The 17,884-nt window shown below is 67.1% G+C and overlaps 1 protein-coding gene and 6 non-coding genes across 7 annotated transcripts; all 7 read left to right on the plus strand.

Moving 5' to 3' along the window:
* The first annotated feature begins 1,002 nt into the window (after window positions 1-1,002).
* Window positions 1,003-13,304, plus strand: LOC139046394 (uncharacterized). The gene is made up of 7 exons (XM_070519543.1): window positions 1,003-1,068; window positions 1,252-1,338; window positions 1,802-1,940; window positions 4,542-4,676; window positions 7,307-7,445; window positions 10,047-10,181; window positions 12,812-13,304. The coding sequence occupies exons 1-6, from the start codon at window positions 1,003-1,005 to the stop codon at window positions 10,174-10,176; spliced, it is 696 nt and encodes a 231-aa protein (XP_070375644.1). The 3' UTR covers window positions 10,177-10,181; window positions 12,812-13,304.
* On the plus strand, window positions 2,192-2,285 carry LOC139044648 (small nucleolar RNA SNORD116). The gene has a single exon (XR_011501718.1). It is a non-coding gene; the product is annotated as a small nucleolar RNA SNORD116 (small nucleolar RNA).
* LOC139044677 (small nucleolar RNA SNORD116) lies at window positions 4,904-4,996 on the plus strand. Its single transcript, XR_011501748.1, has one exon. It is a non-coding gene; the product is annotated as a small nucleolar RNA SNORD116 (small nucleolar RNA).
* On the plus strand, window positions 7,697-7,790 carry LOC139044649 (small nucleolar RNA SNORD116). Its single transcript, XR_011501719.1, has one exon. It is a non-coding gene; the product is annotated as a small nucleolar RNA SNORD116 (small nucleolar RNA).
* Window positions 10,409-10,501, plus strand: LOC139044678 (small nucleolar RNA SNORD116). Its single transcript, XR_011501749.1, has one exon. It is a non-coding gene; the product is annotated as a small nucleolar RNA SNORD116 (small nucleolar RNA).
* Window positions 13,202-13,295, plus strand: LOC139044650 (small nucleolar RNA SNORD116). The gene has a single exon (XR_011501720.1). It is a non-coding gene; the product is annotated as a small nucleolar RNA SNORD116 (small nucleolar RNA).
* A 2,609-nt stretch (window positions 13,305-15,913) lies between the features above and the next one.
* Window positions 15,914-16,006, plus strand: LOC139044679 (small nucleolar RNA SNORD116). Its single transcript, XR_011501750.1, has one exon. It is a non-coding gene; the product is annotated as a small nucleolar RNA SNORD116 (small nucleolar RNA).
* Window positions 16,007-17,884: the final 1,878 nt, after the last annotated feature.

Consider the following 17,884-nt stretch of genomic DNA (forward strand, 5'->3'; position numbering starts at 1 on the left):
TCACCCGGGCCACACACAGCTGGCCAAAGGTGGCCCTGGCGCTGACGTCCAGGCAGTGTGGTGGCTGACAGGGCGGGCAGGAAGGAAAGGGCGCGGAGGGGAGCGGCCGTAGTGCGGTTCCACGGGCTTGCACAGGACGTACCCTCTTGTTGGGTTGCGACCGCCGTCGCGGTCTTGCCAGGGGTGGCGTTGGGTCCCAAGGGGGCTGCCGGTTGTTGCCTGCCAGGGAAGGCTCGGCTGCGGTAGATGACCTGTGCGGTAGACGGCGTCGCGCCCCCGGGAGGTTCGGCCCCCAGTGTTTGTCGTCCTAGCGCCTTGAAGAGACCCACAGGCCCGCGACTGGCCACCGGCCCCGTCTGCTCCGGATTGCTGAGGCGGACAATCTCTTTGACCCTGCGCCCCCTCGGGTCCGGCGCTTGCCAGGTGAAGGCGTTGCTGCAGGAAGGTTCGCTCTTCCTGGCCCGGGGGGGGGGCTCCTGTGGTCCCGGGCGTGCCGGGGAACGGGGCCAGGTGGCGGTGTGGGGCGTCGGGGGGCGGGGGGTGGGGGGGGCGTGCGCGAGGGGTGGTTAAGAGCGGTGTGCGGAGGCCTGCGGGCGTGGCAGCGACCCGAGGGTGCTGCGATCCTGGGCGCCCTGCCCCGGACGCACGTCCAGCGTGGAGGAGGAGCACGTCTCCTTGTGTGGGAGCGGTGTCCTAGTTTCATTCTTTGCCTTGTCTTCCAGGAGGAGGAAGCGTTTGTGCTCTGTGAGGTCGTCTGTGGTGTTCTGGGGCCGAAGGAGGGGCTCATAGGTTGAGTGCGATGCGGTCGACTTAGGCAAAGTCCTAATTCCTTGACGGCTGCCGTCCGGGAGGCTCCCTGCCCGCCTGGCGCGCGAGGTGTTGGAGGCTACACCTTGGGGGACTTGCTGTGCAGGCGTGAGGGGGCTTCCCCTTTGGAGCAGGGAGCCGCGGGGTTGAACGTTTCCTCGAAGGCCAGCGCCCCGCAACCCGCAGGCGGTGGACATGCCGCGTCGCTGCGTGGGAATTGGCTGTGGTCTGAGACGGGTCTTGCCCCGGGTCTCGGTGGCTGTGACCAGCCGTTGCAGCGGGGTTCCCTGCTGGCCCGCCCAGGGCGTCTTGGCTTAGATAGCCCAGACCGGAGTGCGGCCTGAAGGCGTCGGGCCCCTGGAGGTTCAGACGGGCTGCTTCTGTTGCGCCGCCCGTGGGCGAGTGGTGCCGGCTCTCGTGTCAGCCCTGTTGTCCTGGCGGTAGCCAGGTAGCCTTACCATCAAGTGCCGTTCCCCCCGGCCCAGCTCGCGGGGACACGCTGGCCACGTGGACCTCACATCCACGGTCAGGGTGAGGGTGTAGGTGGAGTGTCCGTGTCCTTTGCTCAGAAGGAGTGGCGCTCAGAGAGGGAGTCCGGGGCCGATTGCAGCAGCCTCTAGCGGTGCGAGTTGGCGTCCTTCCTTGGGAAGTCACCGGGCTTCCGCGTGGGGTGGCAGGGCACGAGGTCAGGCATCTGTGAGGACGGCGTGCTTTCCCGGGTGCTGAGGCCACCGCACACGGAAGCCCGCAGGCACGCACGCACGCGCGCGCGCAAACACACACACACACGCACACACACATACACACACGTGCGCAGGCCTGCGCATCTGCCTACCCTCGGGATATCACACGCGCCTTCGGTCATCCCGAAGGGATAGAGGTACAGGGCAAGCAGATGCAAGGGTGCCGCGGGGGGAACTGTGGCACGGATCCTGTCTTCTGACCAGCTGGGCACGTTTCTGAAGCACGCGTGTGCTTTCTCTACACTCCTCAGGTGGAAGTGCCGTGCAAAGCTCGCTGCCGCCCACCGACAGAAGAAGACCCTTCGTGTCCCGTGACGAGCGCAGGTGCGAGGCAGTCGCGGCGGAAGTGTGGCCCGGGATGCGCACCACGCCCTCGGACGGCCCAGGACGGTCAGCATTGCTTTGTCCCAAGTTCGGCCTGTCGCCCTGAGGGCTTCGCTAGACCTGCCTTAGAGGCTTCTTGTGCGCGTGTGCCCGGGGGCCCGCGGCGTCGTGCTCTGAGGGCGGACTGACTGCTGCCCCTGCTCCGGGGCTCGGCTCTGGATTCTCCAGGCCGCTGGCGCCCATGAGGCGATCGGCTCGCCCGCTGCGGAGCCCCCCAGCCTGCCTGGTTAGTTTGTCCAGGTTGGCAGAACGTGCTCGGATCGATGATGACTCCCTCACATGCATTCCTTGGAAAATCTGAACAAAATGAGTGAGAACTCACTACCGTCGTTCTCATCGAAACTGAGGTCCGGCACGTTGTCTTCCCCAGGCATGGCAGGAGTGAGGGACCGCTTCCCCTTGGGCGCACTGGGACGGGCACGGGCACCACGCCGGGCGTCCGCATTTGGGAGCCGTGGCGTCTGGGGGTCCTTCCTCTCACCGCGTGAGGGGGGTGTCCGTCAGTCGGCGGTGCTTGGTTGAACGGCCTGTGGCTGAGGGCCGTGGCTGGCAGCTCGCATCCTAGGTTGGGAAGTCGGAGAGTGTGGCGCTGGCACAGGCCCCGTGAGCTCAGGGCCTTGTTGCTGTGTGGGCCTGGTTCCCGCTGGGGACGAAGGCCCCGGGGGTCTGCGTCTCAGAGCTGAGCAGTAAGCAGTGGAAGGTCGCGTGGTTTCTGATGAGAGCCCCGGGCCAGGCGGGCGGCCATCAGCTGTTCTTGCCTTTTGGCTTGGTGAGGCAGTTGGAGCACCCCTCGCGGTTTGGGGCGCCGCCGGAGGGGTGAGGCTTTGGTGCTGCAGCTTGGGGCTCCTCCAGTTCTCCGGCTCGCCCAGTCCACGCCAAGGTGCCCAAACGGGGACCGGGCTGTGGGCCTGGCACGCAGGTCAAGACACTGTGGTGGCTGACGGCCTGGTCGTGGGAGCTGGGGGGGGAAGAAGGGCACGGAGAGGACAGGTCACAGTGTGATGCCGTGGGCTTCCGTGGGACGTGCTGCCTCGTTGTGTTCCGAGCGCTGGCAGCGGCTTGTCGGGAACGTCCCCTGGCTCTGACGGGGCTGGCGATTGGTGCGTGCCGGGGAAGGCTGGAGGCTTGAAGGCCCGGGGGTGTGCACTGTGGTCGGTGACCTTTGTGGCGGATGGCGGGCCTTGTTCCAGAGCGGTGGCGCTCGCCGGTTCTGTCCACGGTTCCTTGAAGAGGGGCCCGGCACGTGACTGCCGGCCGGCCGGCCGCCGCTGCTCCTCGATTGCTTGGGCGACCGTGGCCTTGGATCCTCCGCCGTCTCAGGCGCGGGGTCTCCGAGGAGAAAGCGTTCCTCCAGCAGGGTCCGATTTTCCTGGCGCGGTTCGCCTCATGCCTCGTCGCAGGGCTTTAGGTTTCTTCGTGGAAGCCTGTGGGCCTGGCAGAGACGGCGGGGGCCGTGACCCGAGCTGCCCTGCCGCGCACAGACGTCCGCCTTGGAAAACGTCCGCCTCTCCATGGGTGGCGGGGGCGGGGTGTGTGTGCTCGTTCCGTGCCTCCTCTTGCCTTCCTGGACAGAGCCATCCTTGGGGCCGTGTGAGGTCGTTTGTGGTGTTACAGGTGCCGAGGGCGGGTCCAGACGTTGAACGTGACGGGTCGAGTCCCGTGCGCACAGTCGAGATTCCCTCGTGGCCGTCCTCCCCGGGGCTCCCTGGCCGCCACGTGTGTGTAGGGTTTGAGGTACTGCTTGGGGGACTTGCCTCACAGGCCTGAGGTGGGCAAGGCAGCGCGTGGGTGGGAAGGAGTCCTGGAAGGCCGGGGTCCAGAAAGCGGGCCAGCTGTGGAAACGCCAGGTCCCTGGTCGCGAGTGGGCTCCAGGTTCAGTCGGGTCTTAGCGTGGGTCGTGGTGGCCACAGACCACCTCTTCCTGGCACTTCCCCTGCCGCTGGCACCGCTGAGGGCGTGGGTGTAGCCTCAGTCAGCAGGAAGAGGCGCTGGCCCCTGGAGATCAGGAGGGGCTGCTGCTTCTGCCCTCTAGCCCGTGTCCCAGCGGCGCCAGCCTTCGAGTGGTGTAGGTGCTTTACGTGGTTCAGGTCCAGCAGTGGTCGGCGTGTTTCCGTCGGGCGCGGTTCGCGTGGCACGGCGTGCGGGGACACCGGGCGCCCACGGTCAGGCGGAGGGTGAACCTGCTGGAGTCTCGTGTTCCGGTGTTCAGAGGCAGGGGCTGTGAGAGAGGGAGCCTGTGGGCTATTTCAGCAGGCCGAGAGGGCAGAGGTGAGCCGCCGGGCGAGTCGAGGTCAAAGCCGCCAGCGCGAGCTCTTGGTCTCGCGGCAGGGCCTGAGGCCAGGGATGTGTGCGGAAGACGTGCTTCTTCAGGGGCTCGGGCCCCGCGCACCCGAAGACACGCACACGCACCCGCCTGCGCGCCTTCCTGCGCTCGTGCTGTCACACACGCCTTCTTGTCACACCTGAGGGGAAGAGGTAGAGGCCAAGAAGATGCAAGGCTTGCCCCGGGGCGGGGAGTCGGGGTGGAACCCTTGGCCTGGCTCTGGTTACCTGAGAGCCTGGCTGGGTCGCTGAGGCGTGCGCGTGCGATTGCTCTGCACTTCCCAGGTGGGATCTCCGAGCAAAGCTTGCCGTCGCCCAAGAAGAGAAGACCTGCCTGTCGTTTGTGGAGCGGAGACGCGAGGGAATCCCGCAAGAAGCGTGGCTTCGGGTGCGCCCCGTGCCCGTGGGTCGCTGAGGCTGGTAAGGATCCCCCTGCACCCAGTTCGTGCCGTTGGCCCTGGGAGTCCCAGACCGCGCTGAGGGGCTTCTAGCCCGCGGGTCCCCGGGGGCGTGCGGAGCTGGCGCTCTGAGGGTGGGTCGACAGTTGCCCTTGCTCAGGGGCTTGGCTCGGGATTCTCCGGGCCGCTGGCCGACCCTGAGGTGATGGGCTCACCCGCCGAGCCCCGCCAGCTGCCCCGAAGGTGCTCGGATCGATGATGACTCCCTCAAATGCATTCCTTGGAAATCTGAACAAAATGAGTGAGAACTCACTACCGTCGTTCTCGCCGAGACTGAGGTCCAGCACCTGGTCTTCTCCGGGGGTGAGAGGAGTGAGGGACAGCTTCTGCTTGATGACACTCGCGCAGAGCCCGCCCAGGGCCTCCGCATGTGGGCGTCTGCCGTGTTTCCACCGGTAGCGTGACCGCATGAGCTGGGCGGTTGCGACTCGGAGGGACTTGCTTGCATGGCCGGCCTCTGCTGGCGCGGCGCCCGGGTCGCATGGGCGTCTTTAGAGTCGGAGAGTGTGGCGTTGGCATGGGCCCGGCCCGTGGTTGGCGCTGAGTACGCGCTGGCCCGGTTCTGGCCTGAGCCGTTGCCCCGGGGGGCGTGGCGGTCCGTGTCTGGAGGCCGAACAGCCGAGTCTTCCCTGGGTTCCGTTCGGAGCCTCGGTTTGGGCCGGGCAAGCCGCAGCGCCTGTGGTTGCCTTCTGGCTTGGTGAGGACGTGTGATGGGCCCGTGGTTTTGGCGGCGGGGGCAGCGGCCCTAGGCCGCAGCGCTGCAGCTGGCAGCTCCTGTGTGTCACCTGCTCACCCGGGCCACACACAGCTGGCCAAAGGTGGCCCTGGCGCTGACGTCCAGGCAGTGTGGTGGCTGACAGGGCGGGCAGGAAGGAAAGGGCGCGGAGGGGAGCGGCCGTAGTGCGGTTCCACGGGCTTGCACAGGACGTACCCTCTTGTTGGGTTGCGACCGCCGTCGCGGTCTTGCCAGGGGTGGCGTTGGGTCCCAAGGGGGCTGCCGGTTGTTGCCTGCCAGGGAAGGCTCGGCTGCGGTAGATGACCTGTGCGGTAGACGGCGTCGCGCCCCCGGGAGGTTCGGCCCCCAGTGTTTGTCGTCCTAGCGCCTTGAAGAGACCCACAGGCCCGCGACTGGCCACCGGCCCCGTCTGCTCCGGATTGCTGAGGCGGACAATCTCTTTGACCCTGCGCCCCCTCGGGTCCGGCGCTTGCCAGGTGAAGGCGTTGCTGCAGGAAGGTTCGCTCTTCCTGGCCCGGGGGGGGGGGGCTCCTGTGGTCCCGGGCGTGCCGGGGAACGGGGCCAGGTGGCGGTGTGGGGCGTCGGGGGGCGGGGGGTGGGGGGGGCGTGCGCGAGGGGTGGTTAAGAGCGGTGTGCGGAGGCCTGCGGGCGTGGCAGCGACCCGAGGGTGCTGCGATCCTGGGCGCCCTGCCCCGGACGCACGTCCAGCGTGGAGGAGGAGCACGTCTCCTTGTGTGGGAGCGGTGTCCTAGTTTCATTCTTTGCCTTGTCTTCCAGGAGGAGGAAGCGTTTGTGCTCTGTGAGGTCGTCTGTGGTGTTCTGGGGCCGAAGGAGGGGCTCATAGGTTGAGTGCGATGCGGTCGACTTAGGCAAAGTCCTAATTCCTTGACGGCTGCCGTCCGGGAGGCTCCCTGCCCGCCTGGCGCGCGAGGTGTTGGAGGCTACACCTTGGGGGACTTGCTGTGCAGGCGTGAGGGGGCTTCCCCTTTGGAGCAGGGAGCCGCGGGGTTGAACGTTTCCTCGAAGGCCAGCGCCCCGCAACCCGCAGGCGGTGGACATGCCGCGTCGCTGCGTGGGAATTGGCTGTGGTCTGAGACGGGTCTTGCCCCGGGTCTCGGTGGCTGTGACCAGCCGTTGCAGCGGGGTTCCCTGCTGGCCCGCCCAGGGCGTCTTGGCTTAGATAGCCCAGACCGGAGTGCGGCCTGAAGGCGTCGGGCCCCTGGAGGTTCAGACGGGCTGCTTCTGTTGCGCCGCCCGTGGGCGAGTGGTGCCGGCTCTCGTGTCAGCCCTGTTGTCCTGGCGGTAGCCAGGTAGCCTTACCATCAAGTGCCGTTCCCCCCGGCCCAGCTCGCGGGGACACGCTGGCCACGTGGACCTCACATCCACGGTCAGGGTGAGGGTGTAGGTGGAGTGTCCGTGTCCTTTGCTCAGAAGGAGTGGCGCTCAGAGAGGGAGTCCGGGGCCGATTGCAGCAGCCTCTAGCGGTGCGAGTTGGCGTCCTTCCTTGGGAAGTCACCGGGCTTCCGCGTGGGGTGGCAGGGCACGAGGTCAGGCATCTGTGAGGACGGCGTGCTTTCCCGGGTGCTGAGGCCACCGCACACGGAAGCCCGCAGGCACGCACGCACGCGCGCGCGCAAACACACACACACACGCACACACACATACACACACGTGCGCAGGCCTGCGCATCTGCCTACCCTCGGGATATCACACGCGCCTTCGGTCATCCCGAAGGGATAGAGGTACAGGGCAAGCAGATGCAAGGGTGCCGCGGGGGGAACTGTGGCACGGATCCTGTCTTCTGACCAGCTGGGCACGTTTCTGAAGCACGCGTGTGCTTTCTCTACACTCCTCAGGTGGAAGTGCCGTGCAAAGCTCGCTGCCGCCCACCGACAGAAGAAGACCCTTCGTGTCCCGTGACGAGCGCAGGTGCGAGGCAGTCGCGGCGGAAGTGTGGCCCGGGATGCGCACCACGCCCTCGGACGGCCCAGGACGGTCAGCATTGCTTTGTCCCAAGTTCGGCCTGTCGCCCTGAGGGCTTCGCTAGACCTGCCTTAGAGGCTTCTTGTGCGCGTGTGCCCGGGGGCCCGCGGCGTCGTGCTCTGAGGGCGGACTGACTGCTGCCCCTGCTCCGGGGCTCGGCTCTGGATTCTCCAGGCCGCTGGCGCCCATGAGGCGATCGGCTCGCCCGCTGCGGAGCCCCCCAGCCTGCCTGGTTAGTTTGTCCAGGTTGGCAGAACGTGCTCGGATCGATGATGACTCCCTCACATGCATTCCTTGGAAAATCTGAACAAAATGAGTGAGAACTCACTACCGTCGTTCTCATCGAAACTGAGGTCCGGCACGTTGTCTTCCCCAGGCATGGCAGGAGTGAGGGACCGCTTCCCCTTGGGCGCACTGGGACGGGCACGGGCACCACGCCGGGCGTCCGCATTTGGGAGCCGTGGCGTCTGGGGGTCCTTCCTCTCACCGCGTGAGGGGGGTGTCCGTCAGTCGGCGGTGCTTGGTTGAACGGCCTGTGGCTGAGGGCCGTGGCTGGCAGCTCGCATCCTAGGTTGGGAAGTCGGAGAGTGTGGCGCTGGCACAGGCCCCGTGAGCTCAGGGCCTTGTTGCTGTGTGGGCCTGGTTCCCGCTGGGGACGAAGGCCCCGGGGGTCTGCGTCTCAGAGCTGAGCAGTAAGCAGTGGAAGGTCGCGTGGTTTCTGATGAGAGCCCCGGGCCAGGCGGGCGGCCATCAGCTGTTCTTGCCTTTTGGCTTGGTGAGGCAGTTGGAGCACCCCTCGCGGTTTGGGGCGCCGCCGGAGGGGTGAGGCTTTGGTGCTGCAGCTTGGGGCTCCTCCAGTTCTCCGGCTCGCCCAGTCCACGCCAAGGTGCCCAAACGGGGACCGGGCTGTGGGCCTGGCACGCAGGTCAAGACACTGTGGTGGCTGACGGCCTGGTCGTGGGAGCTGGGGGGGGAAGAAGGGCACGGAGAGGACAGGTCACAGTGTGATGCCGTGGGCTTCCGTGGGACGTGCTGCCTCGTTGTGTTCCGAGCGCTGGCAGCGGCTTGTCGGGAACGTCCCCTGGCTCTGACGGGGCTGGCGATTGGTGCGTGCCGGGGAAGGCTGGAGGCTTGAAGGCCCGGGGGTGTGCACTGTGGTCGGTGACCTTTGTGGCGGATGGCGGGCCTTGTTCCAGAGCGGTGGCGCTCGCCGGTTCTGTCCACGGTTCCTTGAAGAGGGGCCCGGCACGTGACTGCCGGCCGGCCGGCCGCCGCTGCTCCTCGATTGCTTGGGCGACCGTGGCCTTGGATCCTCCGCCGTCTCAGGCGCGGGGTCTCCGAGGAGAAAGCGTTCCTCCAGCAGGGTCCGATTTTCCTGGCGCGGTTCGCCTCATGCCTCGTCGCAGGGCTTTAGGTTTCTTCGTGGAAGCCTGTGGGCCTGGCAGAGACGGCGGGGGCCGTGACCCGAGCTGCCCTGCCGCGCACAGACGTCCGCCTTGGAAAACGTCCGCCTCTCCATGGGTGGCGGGGGCGGGGTGTGTGTGCTCGTTCCGTGCCTCCTCTTGCCTTCCTGGACAGAGCCATCCTTGGGGCCGTGTGAGGTCGTTTGTGGTGTTACAGGTGCCGAGGGCGGGTCCAGACGTTGAACGTGACGGGTCGAGTCCCGTGCGCACAGTCGAGATTCCCTCGTGGCCGTCCTCCCCGGGGCTCCCTGGCCGCCACGTGTGTGTAGGGTTTGAGGTACTGCTTGGGGGACTTGCCTCACAGGCCTGAGGTGGGCAAGGCAGCGCGTGGGTGGGAAGGAGTCCTGGAAGGCCGGGGTCCAGAAAGCGGGCCAGCTGTGGAAACGCCAGGTCCCTGGTCGCGAGTGGGCTCCAGGTTCAGTCGGGTCTTAGCGTGGGTCGTGGTGGCCACAGACCACCTCTTCCTGGCACTTCCCCTGCCGCTGGCACCGCTGAGGGCGTGGGTGTAGCCTCAGTCAGCAGGAAGAGGCGCTGGCCCCTGGAGATCAGGAGGGGCTGCTGCTTCTGCCCTCTAGCCCGTGTCCCAGCGGCGCCAGCCTTCGAGTGGTGTAGGTGCTTTACGTGGTTCAGGTCCAGCAGTGGTCGGCGTGTTTCCGTCGGGCGCGGTTCGCGTGGCACGGCGTGCGGGGACACCGGGCGCCCACGGTCAGGCGGAGGGTGAACCTGCTGGAGTCTCGTGTTCCGGTGTTCAGAGGCAGGGGCTGTGAGAGAGGGAGCCTGTGGGCTATTTCAGCAGGCCGAGAGGGCAGAGGTGAGCCGCCGGGCGAGTCGAGGTCAAAGCCGCCAGCGCGAGCTCTTGGTCTCGCGGCAGGGCCTGAGGCCAGGGATGTGTGCGGAAGACGTGCTTCTTCAGGGGCTCGGGCCCCGCGCACCCGAAGACACGCACACGCACCCGCCTGCGCGCCTTCCTGCGCTCGTGCTGTCACACACGCCTTCTTGTCACACCTGAGGGGAAGAGGTAGAGGCCAAGAAGATGCAAGGCTTGCCCCGGGGCGGGGAGTCGGGGTGGAACCCTTGGCCTGGCTCTGGTTACCTGAGAGCCTGGCTGGGTCGCTGAGGCGTGCGCGTGCGATTGCTCTGCACTTCCCAGGTGGGATCTCCGAGCAAAGCTTGCCGTCGCCCAAGAAGAGAAGACCTGCCTGTCGTTTGTGGAGCGGAGACGCGAGGGAATCCCGCAAGAAGCGTGGCTTCGGGTGCGCCCCGTGCCCGTGGGTCGCTGAGGCTGGTAAGGATCCCCCTGCACCCAGTTCGTGCCGTTGGCCCTGGGAGTCCCAGACCGCGCTGAGGGGCTTCTAGCCCGCGGGTCCCCGGGGGCGTGCGGAGCTGGCGCTCTGAGGGTGGGTCGACAGTTGCCCTTGCTCAGGGGCTTGGCTCGGGATTCTCCGGGCCGCTGGCCGACCCTGAGGTGATGGGCTCACCCGCCGAGCCCCGCCAGCTGCCCCGAAGGTGCTCGGATCGATGATGACTCCCTCAAATGCATTCCTTGGAAATCTGAACAAAATGAGTGAGAACTCACTACCGTCGTTCTCGCCGAGACTGAGGTCCAGCACCTGGTCTTCTCCGGGGGTGAGAGGAGTGAGGGACAGCTTCTGCTTGATGACACTCGCGCAGAGCCCGCCCAGGGCCTCCGCATGTGGGCGTCTGCCGTGTTTCCACCGGTAGCGTGACCGCATGAGCTGGGCGGTTGCGACTCGGAGGGACTTGCTTGCATGGCCGGCCTCTGCTGGCGCGGCGCCCGGGTCGCATGGGCGTCTTTAGAGTCGGAGAGTGTGGCGTTGGCATGGGCCCGGCCCGTGGTTGGCGCTGAGTACGCGCTGGCCCGGTTCTGGCCTGAGCCGTTGCCCCGGGGGGCGTGGCGGTCCGTGTCTGGAGGCCGAACAGCCGAGTCTTCCCTGGGTTCCGTTCGGAGCCTCGGTTTGGGCCGGGCAAGCCGCAGCGCCTGTGGTTGCCTTCTGGCTTGGTGAGGACGTGTGATGGGCCCGTGGTTTTGGCGGCGGGGGCAGCGGCCCTAGGCCGCAGCGCTGCAGCTGGCAGCTCCTGTGTGTCACCTGCTCACCCGGGCCACACACAGCTGGCCAAAGGTGGCCCTGGCGCTGACGTCCAGGCAGTGTGGTGGCTGACAGGGCGGGCAGGAAGGAAAGGGCGCGGAGGGGAGCGGCCGTAGTGCGGTTCCACGGGCTTGCACAGGACGTACCCTCTTGTTGGGTTGCGACCGCCGTCGCGGTCTTGCCAGGGGTGGCGTTGGGTCCCAAGGGGGCTGCCGGTTGTTGCCTGCCAGGGAAGGCTCGGCTGCGGTAGATGACCTGTGCGGTAGACGGCGTCGCGCCCCCGGGAGGTTCGGCCCCCAGTGTTTGTCGTCCTAGCGCCTTGAAGAGACCCACAGGCCCGCGACTGGCCACCGGCCCCGTCTGCTCCGGATTGCTGAGGCGGACAATCTCTTTGACCCTGCGCCCCCTCGGGTCCGGCGCTTGCCAGGTGAAGGCGTTGCTGCAGGAAGGTTCGCTCTTCCTGGCCCGGGGGGGGGGGGCTCCTGTGGTCCCGGGCGTGCCGGGGAACGGGGCCAGGTGGCGGTGTGGGGCGTCGGGGGGCGGGGGGTGGGGGGGGCGTGCGCGAGGGGTGGTTAAGAGCGGTGTGCGGAGGCCTGCGGGCGTGGCAGCGACCCGAGGGTGCTGCGATCCTGGGCGCCCTGCCCCGGACGCACGTCCAGCGTGGAGGAGGAGCACGTCTCCTTGTGTGGGAGCGGTGTCCTAGTTTCATTCTTTGCCTTGTCTTCCAGGAGGAGGAAGCGTTTGTGCTCTGTGAGGTCGTCTGTGGTGTTCTGGGGCCGAAGGAGGGGGTCATAGGTTGAGTGCGATGCGGTCGACTTAGGCAAAGTCCTAATTCCTTGACGGCTGCCGTCCGGGAGGCTCCCTGCCCGCCTGGCGCGCGAGGTGTTGGAGGCTACACCTTGGGGGACTTGCTGTGCAGGCGTGAGGGGGCTTCCCCTTTGGAGCAGGGAGCCGCGGGGTTGAACGTTTCCTCGAAGGCCAGCGCCCCGCAACCCGCAGGCGGTGGACATGCCGCGTCGCTGCGTGGGAATTGGCTGTGGTCTGAGACGGGTCTTGCCCCGGGTCTCGGTGGCTGTGACCAGCCGTTGCAGCGGGGTTCCCTGCTGGCCCGCCCAGGGCGTCTTGGCTTAGATAGCCCAGACCGGAGTGCGGCCTGAAGGCGTCGGGCCCCTGGAGGTTCAGACGGGCTGCTTCTGTTGCGCCGCCCGTGGGCGAGTGGTGCCGGCTCTCGTGTCAGCCCTGTTGTCCTGGCGGTAGCCAGGTAGCCTTACCATCAAGTGCCGTTCCCCCCGGCCCAGCTCGCGGGGACACGCTGGCCACGTGGACCTCACATCCACGGTCAGGGTGAGGGTGTAGGTGGAGTGTCCGTGTCCTTTGCTCAGAAGGAGTGGCGCTCAGAGAGGGAGTCCGGGGCCGATTGCAGCAGCCTCTAGCGGTGCGAGTTGGCGTCCTTCCTTGGGAAGTCACCGGGCTTCCGCGTGGGGTGGCAGGGCACGAGGTCAGGCATCTGTGAGGACGGCGTGCTTTCCCGGGTGCTGAGGCCACCGCACACGGAAGCCCGCAGGCACGCACGCACGCGCGCGCGCAAACACACACACACACGCACACACACATACACACACGTGCGCAGGCCTGCGCATCTGCCTACCCTCGGGATATCACACGCGCCTTCGGTCATCCCGAAGGGATAGAGGTACAGGGCAAGCAGATGCAAGGGTGCCGCGGGGGGAACTGTGGCACGGATCCTGTCTTCTGACCAGCTGGGCACGTTTCTGAAGCACGCGTGTGCTTTCTCTACACTCCTCAGGTGGAAGTGCCGTGCAAAGCTCGCTGCCGCCCACCGACAGAAGAAGACCCTTCGTGTCCCGTGACGAGCGCAGGTGCGAGGCAGTCGCGGCGGAAGTGTGGCCCGGGATGCGCACCACGCCCTCGGACGGCCCAGGACGGTCAGCATTGCTTTGTCCCAAGTTCGGCCTGTCGCCCTGAGGGCTTCGCTAGACCTGCCTTAGAGGCTTCTTGTGCGCGTGTGCCCGGGGGCCCGCGGCGTCGTGCTCTGAGGGCGGACTGACTGCTGCCCCTGCTCCGGGGCTCGGCTCTGGATTCTCCAGGCCGCTGGCGCCCATGAGGCGATCGGCTCGCCCGCTGCGGAGCCCCCCAGCCTGCCTGGTTAGTTTGTCCAGGTTGGCAGAACGTGCTCGGATCGATGATGACTCCCTCACATGCATTCCTTGGAAAATCTGAACAAAATGAGTGAGAACTCACTACCGTCGTTCTCATCGAAACTGAGGTCCGGCACGTTGTCTTCCCCAGGCATGGCAGGAGTGAGGGACCGCTTCCCCTTGAGCGCACTGGGACGGGCACGGGCACTACGCCGGGCGTCCGCATTTGGGAGCCGTGGCGTCTGGGGGTCCTTCCTCTCACCGCGTGAGGGGGGTGTCCGTCAGTCGGCGGTGCTTGGTTGAACGGCCTGTGGCTGAGGGCCGTGGCTGGCAGCTCGCATCCTAGGTTGGGAAGTCGGAGAGTGTGGCGCTGGCACAGGCCCCGTGAGCTCAGGGCCTTGTTGCTGTGTGGGCCTGGTTCCCGCTGGGGACGAAGGCCCCGGGGGTCTGCGTCTCAGAGCTGAGCAGTAAGCAGTGGAAGGTCGCGTGGTTTCTGATGAGAGCCCCGGGCCAGGCGGGCGGCCGTCAGCTGTTCTTGCCTTTTGGCTTGGTGAGGCAGTTGGAGCACCCCTCGCGGTTTGGGGCGCCGCCGGAGGGGTGAGGCTTTGGTGCTGCAGCTTGGGGCTCCTCCAGTTCTCCGGCTCGCCCAGTCCACGCCAAGGTGCCCAAACGGGGACCGGGCTGTGGGCCTGGCACGCAGGTCAAGACACTGTGGTGGCTGACGGCCTGGTCGTGGGAGCTGGGGGGGGAAGAAGGGCACGGAGAGGACAGGTCACAGTGTGATGCCGTGGGCTTCCGTGGGACGTGCTGCCTCGTTGTGTTCCGAGCGCTGGCAGCGGCTTGTCGGGAACGTCCCCTGGCTCTGACGGGGCTGGCGATTGGTGCGTGCCGGGGAAGGCTGGAGGCTTGAAGGCCCGGGGGTGTGCACTGTGGTCGGTGACCTTTGTGGCGGATGGCGGGCCTTGTTCCAGAGCGGTGGCGCTCGCCGGTTCTGTCCACGGTTCCTTGAAGAGGGGCCCGGCACGTGACTGCCGGCCGGCCGGCCGCCGCTGCTCCTCGATTGCTTGGGCGACCGTGGCCTTGGATCCTCCGCCGTCTCAGGCGCGGGGTCTCCGAGGAGAAAGCGTTCCTCCAGCAGGGTCCGATTTTCCTGGCGCGGTTCGCCTCATGCCTCGTCGCAGGGCTTTAGGTTTCTTCGTGGAAGCCTGTGGGCCTGGCAGAGACGGCGGGGGCCGTGACCCGAGCTGCCCTGCCGCGCACAGACGTCCGCCTTGGAAAACGTCCGCCTCTCCATGGGTGGCGGGGGCGGGGTGTGTGTGCTCGTTCCGTGCCTCCTCTTGCCTTCCTGGACAGAGCCATCCTTGGGGCCGTGTGAGGTCGTTTGTGGTGTTACAGGTGCCGAGGGCGGGTCCAGACGTTGAACGTGACGGGTCGAGTCCCGTGCGCACAGTCGAGATTCCCTCGTGGCCGTCCTCCCCGGGGCTCCCTGGCCGCCACGTGTGTGTAGGGTTTGAGGTACTGCTTGGGGGACTTGCCTCACAGGCCTGAGGTGGGCAAGGCAGCGCGTGGGTGGGAAGGAGTCCTGGAAGGCCGGGGTCCAGAAAGCGGGCCAGCTGTGGAAACGCCAGGTCCCTGGTCGCGAGTGGGCTCCAGGTTCAGTCGGGTCTTAGCGTGGGTCGTGGTGGCCACAGACCACCTCTTCCTGGCACTTCCCCTGCCGCTGGCACCGCTGAGGGCGTGGGTGTAGCCTCAGTCAGCAGGAAGAGGCGCTGGCCCCTGGAGATCAGGAGGGGCTGCTGCTTCTGCCCTCTAGCCCGTGTCCCAGCGGCGCCAGCCTTCGAGTGGTGTAGGTGCTTTACGTGGTTCAGGTCCAGCAGTGGTCGGCGTGTTTCCGTCGGGCGCGGTTCGCGTGGCACGGCGTGCGGGGACACCGGGCGCCCACGGTCAGGCGGAGGGTGAACCTGCTGGAGTCTCGTGTTCCGGTGTTCAGAGGCAGGGGCTGTGAGAGAGGGAGCCTGTGGGCTATTTCAGCAGGCCGAGAGGGCAGAGGTGAGCCGCCGGGCGAGTCAAGGTCAAAGCCGCCAGCGCGAGCTCTTGGTCTCGCGGCAGGGCCTGAGGCCAGGGATGTGTGCGGAAGACGTGCTTCTTCAGGGGCTCGGGCCCCGCGCACCCGAAGACACGCACACGCACCTGCCTGCGCGCCTTCCTGCGCTCGTGCTGTCACACACGCCTTCTTGTCACACCTGAGGGGAAGAGGTAGAGGCCAAGAAGATGCAAGGCTTGCCCCGGGGCGGGGAGTCGGGGTGGAACCCTTGGCCTGGCTCTGGTTACCTGAGAGCCTGGCTGGGTCGCTGAGGCGTGCGCGTGCGATTGCTCTGCACTTCCCAGGTGGGATCTCCGAGCAAAGCTTGCCGTCGCCCAAGAAGAGAAGACCTGCCTGTCGTTTGTGGAGCGGAGATGCCAGGGAATCCCGCAAGAAGCGTGGCTTCGGGTGCGCCCCGTGCCCGTGGGTCGCTGAGGCTGGTAAGGATCCCCCTGCACCCAGTTCGTGCCGTTGGCCCTGGGAGTCCCAGACCGCGCTGAGAGGCTTCTAGCCCGCGGGTCCCCGGGGGCGTGCGGAGCTGGCGCTCTGAGGGTGGGTCGACAGTTGCCCTTGCTCAGGGGCTTGGCTCGGGATTCTCCGGGCCGCTGGCCGACCCTGAGGTGATGGGCTCACCCGCCGAGCCCCGCCAGCTGCCCCGAAGGTGCTCGGATCGATGATGACTCCCTCAAATGCATTCCTTGGAAATCTGAACAAAATGAGTGAGAACTCACTACCGTCGTTCTCGCCGAGACTGAGGTCCAGCACCTGGTCTTCTCCGGGGGTGAGAGGAGTGAGGGACAGCTTCTGCTTGATGACACTCGCGCAGAGCCCGCCCAGGGCCTCCGCATGTGGGCGTCTGCCGTGTTTGCACCGGTAGCGTGACCGCATGAGCTGGGCGGTTGCGACTCGGAGGGACTTGCTTGCATGGCCGGCCTCTGCTGGCACGGCGCCCAGGTCGCATGGGCGTCTTTAGAGTCGGAGAGTGTGGCGTTGGCATGGGCCCGGCCCGTGGTTGGCGCTGAGTACGCGCTGGCCCGGTTCTGGCCTGACCCGTTGCCCCGGGGGGCGTGGCGGTCCGTGTCTGGAGGCCGAACAGCCGAGTCTTCCCTGGGTTCCGTTCGGAGCCTCGGTTTGGGCCGGGCAAGCCGCAGCGCCTGTGGTTGCCTTCTGGCTTGGTGAGGACGTGTGATGGGCCCGTGGTCTTGGCGGCGGGGGCAGCGGCCCTAGGCCGCAGCGCTGCAGCTGGCAGCTCCTGTGTGTCACCTGCTCACCCGGGCCACACACAGCTGGCCAAAGGTGGCCCTGGCGCTGACGTCCAGGCAGTGTGGTGGCTGACAGGGCGGGCAGGAAGGAAAGGGCGCGGAGGGGAGCGGCCGTAGTGCGGTTCCACGGGCTTGCACAGGACGTACCCTCTTGTTGGGTTGCGACCGCCGTCGCGGTCTTGCCAGGGGTGGCGTTGGGTCCCAAGGGGGCTGCCGGTTGTTGCCTGCCAGGGAAGGCTCGGCTGCGGTAGATGACCTGTGCGGTAGATGGCGTCGCGCCCCCGGGAGGTTCGGCCCCCAGTGTTTGTCGTCCTAGCGCCTTGAAGAGACCCACAGGCCCGCGACTGGCCACCGGCCCCGTCTGCTCCGGATTGCTGAGGCGGACAATCTCTTTGACCCTGCGCCCCCTCGGGTCCGGCGCTTGCCAGGTGAAGGCGTTGCTGCAGGAAGGTTCGCTCTTCCTGGCCCGGGGGGGGGCTCCTGTGGTCCCGGGCGTGCCGGGGAACGGGGCCAGGTGGCGGTGTGGGGCGTCGGGGGGCGGGGGGTGGGGGGTCGTGCGCGAGGGGTGGTTAAGAGCGGTGTGCGGAGGCCTGCGGGCGTGGCAGCGACCCGAGGGTGCTGCGATCCTGGGCGCCCTGCCCCGGACGCACGTCCAGCGTGGAGGAGGAGCACGTCTCCTTGTGTGGGAGCGGTGTCCTAGTTTCATTCTTTGCCTTGTCTTCCAGGAGGAGGAAGCGTTTGTGCTCTGTGAGGTCGTCTGTGGTGTTCTGGGGCCGAAGGAGGGGGTCATAGGTTGAGTGCGATGCGGTCGACTTAGGCAAAGTCCTAATTCCTTGACGGCTGCCGTCCGGGAGGCTCCCTGCCCGCCTGGCGCGCGAGGTGTTGGAGGCTACACCTTGGGGGACTTGCTGTGCAGGCGTGAGGGGGCTTCCCCTTTGGAGCAGGGAGCCGCGGGGTTGAACGTTTCCTCGAAGGCCAGCGCCCCGCAACCCGCAGGCGGTGGACATGCCGCGTCGCTGCGTGGGAATTGGCTGTGGTCTGAGACGGGTCTTGCCCCGGGTCTCGGTGGCTGTGACCAGCCGTTGCAGCGGGGTTCCCTGCTGGCCCGCCCAGGGCGTCTTGGCTTAGATAGCCCAGACCGGAGTGCGGCCTGAAGGCGTCGGGCCCCTGGAGGTTCAGACGGGCTGCTTCTGTTGCGCCGCCCGTGGGCGAGTGGTGCCGGCTCTCGTGTCAGCCCTGTTGTCCTGGCGGTAGCCAGGTAGCCTTACCATCAAGTGCCGTTCCCCCCGGCCCAGCTCGCGGGGACACGCTGGCCACGTGGACCTCACATCCACGGTCAGGGTGAGGGTGTAGGTGGAGTGTCCGTGTCCTTTGCT

This window comes from Equus asinus, chromosome 2 (assembly GCF_041296235.1).
Source record: "Equus asinus isolate D_3611 breed Donkey chromosome 2, EquAss-T2T_v2, whole genome shotgun sequence".
NCBI classification, from domain to species: domain Eukaryota; kingdom Metazoa; phylum Chordata; class Mammalia; order Perissodactyla; family Equidae; genus Equus; species Equus asinus.